General features: G+C 44.0%; 1 protein-coding gene across 6 annotated transcripts in view; it reads right to left on the minus strand.

The window, feature by feature from the left end:
* Taf1 (TATA-box binding protein associated factor 1) overlaps positions 1-6518 on the minus strand; it is a 92098-nt gene extending 85580 nt beyond the window's left edge. For 5 of the 6 annotated variants that reach the window (XR_003847396.1, XM_008855564.3, XM_017794976.2 and 2 more), the window contains exons 1-3: positions 6090-6326; positions 4781-4895; positions 4286-4402 (exon numbers count right to left, since the gene is read on the minus strand). Coding sequence is in view for 5 of the 6 variants with exons in the window: in XM_008855564.3 (XP_008853786.1) it covers positions 4286-4402; positions 4781-4895; positions 6090-6296 (439 nt within the window). In the remaining variant the exon portion in view is untranslated. Of the gene's footprint in view, positions 1-4285; positions 4403-4780; positions 4896-6089; positions 6327-6405 lie in introns of those variants that run through there. The other variant, XM_029557450.1, reaches the window with a different exon arrangement.
* Between the last annotated feature and the right edge of the window lie 1241 nt (positions 6519-7759).

A 7759-nucleotide genomic window follows, 5' to 3' on the forward strand; every position in this document is an offset into this window, starting at 1 on the left:
ACCTGGGTTCAATTCCCAGCACCCACCATCCTTAACTCCAGTTCCAGGGAATCTGAAGCCCTCTTCTGACCTCCGAGACATTGCATGACATGAGGGCACTCACATACATGCAGGCAATACACTCATACACATAAAATAAAAATAATAAAATACTAAAAAAAAATTAACAAAAACAAAAGGCCAGGAGTAGTAGCATACGCCTATAGTTCTAGCACTTGGAAAGCAGAGGCAGAGGCAGGTGGATCTCTGTGAGCTCCAGGCCAGTTCAGACTACAGGGAGACTCTGTCTCAAAAAAAAAAAGAAACCTTGGTTAACTTTCTTTCTTTTTTTGTCTTTTTGAACTGACTATGTAGACCAGGCTGGCCTTGAACTCACAGCTATCCACCTGCCTCCCAAGTGCTGGGACTAAAGGCGTGCGCCACCACACCCAGCAAGAAACCTTGGTTTTAATCTTAGTACACTTAATATTGTACCAGCATTATACACAATTACAAACCAGAATTAGTATTTTTATAATAAACAGGAAGGATATTTTGCTGAGATATTGTAAAATACAAAAGACATTCAATGTCAGGTTGTGGTGGCACATGGGTTTAATCCTAGCATTTGGGATTAAAGCCATGTGCTTTTTTATGTTGAGTATTTTGTCTTCATGCATGTAACTACATCCATGTTGTGCAATGTACATGGAGGGTGGAAGAGTGTCAGATACCCTGGAACTGGAGTTATAGATGGTTGTTAAGCCACCATGTGGGTGCTGGGAGCCTAACCCTGTCTCAAAAAGACCAAAAATTAAATGAATAAATAAATAAATCCATGTTGGCTAGCAACTCTTTGTGACATCAAATCCCAAGTAATATATACATAAAGAAGCTATAAAAATTTGTTCTTCCCAGGCATGGTGGCACACGCCTGTATTCCCAGCACTTGAGATGCAGAAGCAGACGGATCACTGTGAGTTTGAAGACAGCCTGGTCTACATAGCGAGTTCTAGGCCAGCTGGGGCTACAGGGAGGCCCTGTCTCAAAAAGACCTGGGTGTAGTGGATCTCTGAGAGGTCAAGGCCAGCCTGGTTTAACACAGAGAGTTCCAGGCCAGTCAGGGTTCCATAGTGAGACCCTGTCTCAAAACAAAACAAAACAAAATAAAAACAATCTGCCGGCCAATTCATCTCACATTATTTACTTATTCCTCGTTATCTCAAATCTTTAGACAAGCCATGTTTCTAAACCAAATGTCCTAAGTCACCACATCTGTAATCCTAGCACTCAGGACACAGAGGCAGAAGACCATCAGTTCAAGTCATCTTCAGCTACCTATGAAGCTTGAGGCCAGCCTGTGCTCTATAAGTCCCTGTCTCAAAATGAAACAAAACAAAAAGTGGTTTCTTCTCCACTAAACCTGGTTTTTCCTTTCAAAAATTTGCTCAACTGGGCATGGTGGTACATGCCTATAATTCCAGCACTTTCAAGGTGGAGGCAGGAGGATCAGGAGTTCAAGGTGATAATTTGAACTTGACCTTGGATATAAAGAAAATCTGAGGCCAGCCTAGGATATATGAGACCCTGTCTCAAAAAAAAATTTGCTCAAAATTCATGGCCATGAAGTCTTGCTTAATGACCTCCTCCCCCTTCCAATTATTCCAAGGAAGTACATCTGAAAATCAGGCCATATGAAGGGGTCAATGCCAAGGAAGATGGATCTAACAGCACAGGTGAAGGAGAACACAACAACTTAGAAATAAGTATGCCAGAGTACTGACAGTCTTCTATCAAATACAGTATCCCTTTCCAGAAAGTTGACTCATAAAACTAAGAAGTAGGGAACCTGCCCCAGCCATCATTTTCTTAACCTTCCCTAGTCAAGAGAACTAAAAAAATAGCAACTTCTGCCGAGTAGGTATGGTGGCACAAGCCTTTAATCCCAGCACTTAGGAGGCATAGGCAGGTGGAGCTCAGTAAAGAGTGAGGCCAGCCTGGTCTATGTAGTGAGTTCCAGGCCAGTTGGGGCTACAGGGAGACCCTCTCTCAAAAAGACCAAAAAATTAGCAACTTCCACTGAAAAACAGAGATGTACCACCTGCCCTTAGCCTAAGCCAGGTTCCTCAAAAATAATATCTATGCAGTATGACTTAGCAATTCTGATAACTCATAAAAACTAGCTATGACACTCTATACAGAAGCATGAGCTTTTTTGCTGCCTTATAGCTTACTAGAAATAACTGTTTTACATTTGTTTATTCCATGTTCCCCACATAATAGCCTAAAGTGAAGCCTATAATTATTATTTCTTAAGGGTTACTAGCTCTGCATGTGATATATAAAAAGCTCTTACCAGATGAAGTGGCACATACCTGTAGTCCCAGCTATTCAGGAGCCTGAAAAGATGGTTTGGGCACCCCCCAAGTTTGAGACCAGCCTGAGCAAAAGGGTGCAAGAAGGAAAAGGAAGAGGAAGTGATACTCAAACCTATTAACTGGTCCTGAAGACTAAGTTCAAAGGTGGGTTTACTTGTTTGAGACAGGGCCTCAGACAGCCCAGGGTGACCTTATATTCTAGATCCTCTTGCCTCTACTTCCCAAGTGCTGTGATTAAGGCTTGTATCATCATGCTCTGAACTAATTTCAAGTATTTATAAAGGGTTTTTTTTTAAACTATATCTCAAGCAGCCCAAAATCTAATTTGAAGAGGTAAACAATAAACAACTTCATTTAAGTTTTGAGCAGTAAGGTACCACAGAGCAATTCAAAGAATAAACTATAGTCAATAGTTCTAGATTCCAGACCACTAAACTCTAAAGTTGGAAAATGAACTTTATTGCCTTATAGCACCATATTACCTATCAAACTTTATCACACATATCAGGTTTTCTAACTGCAGAACTTTGCAAAGTTCCATCTTTAGCCAGGCATGGTGGCATACCCCTTTAGACCCATCACTAGGGAGGCAGAGGCAGACTGATCTCTCTGAGTTCTAGGCCAGCCTGGTCTACATAGCAAGTTCCAGATCATCTGGGGCTACAGGGAGACCCTGTCTCAAAAAACAACAACAACAAAAATCAAAAAACCCAAAAGTTCATAGTATGTTGGGTTACGTGGGTTACGTGCCACCCACTCATCTGCGTTTCTGTCTGATTAACCGAGTCTGCTTTTGTTTGCAGTCGTAGGAGAATTGGTGGGACACAGAGAGAGTCTCTGGCTTCACGTTTTCTCATCACCCCGGACAGTCCAATCTCTGTGCCACCAGCTCAGATGATGGTACAGTGAAGAGCTGAGATGTGGAGACCAGGGCGGTGGTGGCCGAGCACGCGCTGCATCAGGTACTGCGGTGTTGCCTCAGCCCCTCAGGGGTCTGTGGTTTCTGGAGAGTGGCTGTGCCAGCTCGCTGCGTGAGGGAATTGTAGTAGCCGTGCTCGGGGATAAGACCTGGTCCGCACCGGGTCCCAAATCCTACTGATAGGTGTACGTTTTGATTAGAAACCAAGGATGTGGGCCATTCGGCACGGTGCTTGCCTGGTGTGCCTTGGATTCAGCCTCAACAGTGTAAACAGCGTGTGGTGGCACAGGCCCATCATCTTAACACTGGGGCACTGGAGGCAGGAGGATCATGAGTTCCAGGCCAGCCTGGGCTACATGAGATCCTGGCTCAAAATTAAAAAAAAAAAGCTGGTTATGGAGTTACAAGTCTTTAATCTCAGCACCCAGAAAGCAGGCAGATCTCTATGAGTTCCAGGCCAGCTGTCTACATAGCAAGTTCCAGACCAGTCAGGGCTATACAGTGAGACCCTGTCTCAAAGAAACAAACAGACTTCTTATAATACAGGACCATACATACCAGGGGAAACTCCTTATGCTGTGAACAAGTAGCAAGTGATAAGGGGACCAAGTTGAGACAAAATACATGTGCTCATTTATAAGAGATTGTAAACTTAATCCTTTTTAAACTATCAATTCTTTCCAGGCAAAGACTGGTTTGTTTTATTCTCTAACTTTGAAGAGCATCTAAAAATATTATCATGAACCTGTAGGCACTTAAATACCAGATGACAAGAAAGCATTATCACCCTTGCCTTAACTAACATTTTAGACTGAACAGTATTAGGAATAAAAGCCGGAGTGTAGTAAGACATCCCCTCACAGATACCTGTTATGTAGAACTGAATTGACAAAGGAAACAGCAGAACAAAGGTACAGATAAGACAAGAACAGGCATAGAAACCAGAGCCCAAACCACACTATACAGGAAGAAAATGCACTACACTACAAATTCTATACTTAAGAATCACCTGACTGACAAAGGGGTTGCAAGCTACCCATTGTCTGCTGATATCTTCGACTTTCATCTTCTGCCACCTCAGTGATGTCAGAATAGTCCACAGCATCTTCTGTACTCCTAATCCATCCTATAAATAAAAAAGGAGATAGGGCTGGAGAGATAGCTCAGTGGTTAAGAACACCGTTCTTGCAGAAGACACAGGTTTGAATCCCAGCACCCACACGGCAGCTAACAACTGTCCGTAACTCCAGTTCCAGGGGATCCAGCAGCCTCTTCTGTCCTCTGCGGGCATTGCACAACAAGGGTGCACTTACATACATGCAGGCAATACATGCATATACATAAAATAAAAATAATAAAATATTTAAAAAATTTTTAAAAGGGAGAGGTATTGAGAAAAAGCTAATAACTCACTCCCTTAGATAATTCCCAGTTAAAGGTACATGTACTGTAGCTAGCTTCCTCCCCATGACCCACACTTTATTCCGCATGACCCACACTTCACCTTCATCATTTATCAAGGAACAATCAGTCCCCGTCAATTCTTCATTTGCCGTGAGTTCAGTGATCAGGCTGCCCAGACCCAAAGCCCCCAAGCCTGCCAGGTGCTTCTTACACTCCTGAAAAAGGGACAGCAACATAGTCGAAAGTAATAACTAAACCTGAATGTCCAACACAAGGTGTATTTCCCCGATTTAAAACAAAGTCACAAATCCATCTGAAAAATCATTCCCTAATATGTTAAAATGAACATCACATTCAAGAATATATAGTAAATCTAAACTCCACATTGATCAAATCTTTACTAATGAACCATGTCCAATTTCACGACCACACTTAAAATAATTCAAGAAAAAGTTACTCAAATACCCACCAAGATCAAATCAATAGAAAGGCATAGTTCTCTGAATAAAAAAACTAAAGTAGGGGCTGGAGAGATGGCTCAGCGGTTAAGAACACTGGTTGTTCTTGTAGAAGACCTGGGTTCGAATCCCAGGACCCACAGGGCAGCTAACAACTGTCTGCAACTCCAGTCCCAGGGGATCCGACAGCCTCTTCTGACCTCCGCCGGCATTGCACGCACTTACCTACATGCAGGCAATACACGCATATACATTTGAAAAAAAAGGCTAAAGTAACTGAAATCACCCTGATTAGAGAAAGCAAGGCTGGTCTTTTTTGCTATCTTTTCTATGTACACGGTATAGGTGAGAGGGAACATTGGTCAATATTTTATTCCGTGAGAAAATGAACAGAAATAAAAATAGGTAAGGCTCAGGCCTAGTAATCCCAGGGATTGAGAGGCGCGGACAACTGCGTGACCATCAGTTAACTACACAGTGTACCTCTCTGGGGCCAGAACCAAAAGACTAAAAATCCCGTTCAGTACTCTGGCTCTAAAGCCATGTGAGATCAGAGATGCCAGAAATGCGGAGGTCCCAGAATCCTTCGGGAGTAACCGGAAAATCTCATTTGGTTTAACTGTTATTTTTCCAACGGACCAAGTAGAACTTTATACCCAAAAGCCAAACCTGTCCACGGCCGTGACTGGTACTTAAAACCATTTTCCTTTTCTCTTCTTGCTTTTCCAGTACTGAGCCCTACCACTCTCCACAAACCCACGCTGAAGGCTTTCTCTGTGCCCCCACAGAGGGTGGTAACAGTGCCACCCCCGCTCCGAAAGGGTAATGATGGTCGTCCCACCACGGTCGCCTCCCTCCGCCCCCTTAGAACGTTTCCTAAGCCGTCCCGCATCTCCCCTCCTGTCCCTAGCCACGCCACCCTCCGCCTCCAGCCCTTCGCCCACGCCTCACATCATCCAAGACGCTTTCCCCTTCCAGCTGCCCAGCTCCATTGATGTTGCCGAACAGGAACCCGGCTAGAGAAAACGGTCCTCCTACAGCAGAATCTTCGTCGCTGTCTGTGTCCGACATTACGCGGGAGACCTGCTGGTAACGTCTGAGGACAATGGCACAGCCCAGCCTGGACCCATGGACCGGAAATAAATACGTCAGTTGCATAAAAGTAACCTAAGGAACTCCCTGACCCTACCCGATCTTACCGGAAGTTGAGAAAACAAAAAGATAAAGACCGGATGTCCTACGGGAAAGTAAGAATCCGGAGCCTTACTTTACGAAACCGCTTTCGGTTGGACCTTGAGACATCAGGAGGCCAGCTAGCAGAAAGCAGTTGGTCGAAGACCATGTTCATTCCCGCCCACTGGCTGCCCGGGAACCTGCTGGCTGCCGGGGTGAGAGCTACGGATTTTTCTCCAATCAGAGGGAAGTACTGGTGTCACGGGATCTGCCCCTTGGAAACCGCAAGTCACCACGCTACAATACACGGAAGTAAGGATTAAAACAGGTTCTTCCGGTTTGTGTGGATCTGAAAAGGAACCTTGGTGTGAAATGTACCAAAGGTACGATTGATTACTAGTTATTTTTTAGGAAAAGATTAATAAAACGAGCAGCTGACACATCATCGAGATTCGCAACTGTTAGTGCTTTTTTTTTTTTTCCCAGAGCGCGTATGGGCAAAATTTAATCCCAGGAGCCACAAAAAAATGGGGAAGGGGGGAATGTAGCTCAGTGTTAAGAGTGCTTCCAAGCATGAGTCCCTACATTCAAATCCCCAGTACTGAACTTAAAAATCTTAAAAAAATATATTTTAGTATTTTTATTTTATGTGTATGCATGTATTGCCTGCATATATGTAAGTGCATCCGTGTCGTGCAATGCCTGTGGAGGACAGAAGAGGCCATTGAATCCCTTGGAACTGGAGTTATGGACAGTTGTTAGCCGCCATGTGGGTGCTGAGATTTGAACCCTGGTCTTCTGCAAGAACATCCAGTGTTCTTAACCACTGAGGCATCTCTCCAGCCCCCTTAAAAATCATTTTAAGAGCTAGGCGTGGTGGCGCAGGCCTTTAATCCCAGCAAAAAAATAAAAAAAAAAGCGGGGGGCGGGGGGGGGGCGGCTGGAGAGATGGCTCAGCGGTTAAGAGCACTAACTGCTTTTGCAGAGGACCTGGGTTCGATTCCCAGCACCCAAGCACCCACATGATGGCTATGAACCGTCCTTAACTCCAGTTCCAGGAGAATCCGACACCCTCTTCTGACCTCCGCGGCATTGCACGGCAAGGGTGCACTCACATACATGCAGGCTATACACTCACACATAAAATAAAAATAATAAGTAAAATATTTTAAAATTTCAAATATATATATTTTTAAATCTAATGGTTACAGACATCTTGGTTCTTCACTTTTTTTGGGGGGGGTCTCCTGTAGCCCCAGCTGGCCTAGAACTCGCTGAACTCAGAAATTGCCTTCCTCTACCTTTCTCTGCCTCCTGAGCAGTGCTGGAATTAAAGGCCTGTGACACCATCCCCAACCCTCCCACCCCCTGGTTCTTCACTTCTAAAAATAGACTTTAAAAATTTTCTTATTTATGTATGTATGTATGTATGTATGTATGTATGTATG

The sequence above is a fragment of the Nannospalax galili genome, unplaced genomic scaffold (genome assembly GCF_000622305.1).
Source record: "Nannospalax galili isolate Female #2095 unplaced genomic scaffold, S.galili_v1.0 scaffold747, whole genome shotgun sequence".
Taxonomy (NCBI): domain Eukaryota; kingdom Metazoa; phylum Chordata; class Mammalia; order Rodentia; family Spalacidae; genus Nannospalax; species Nannospalax galili.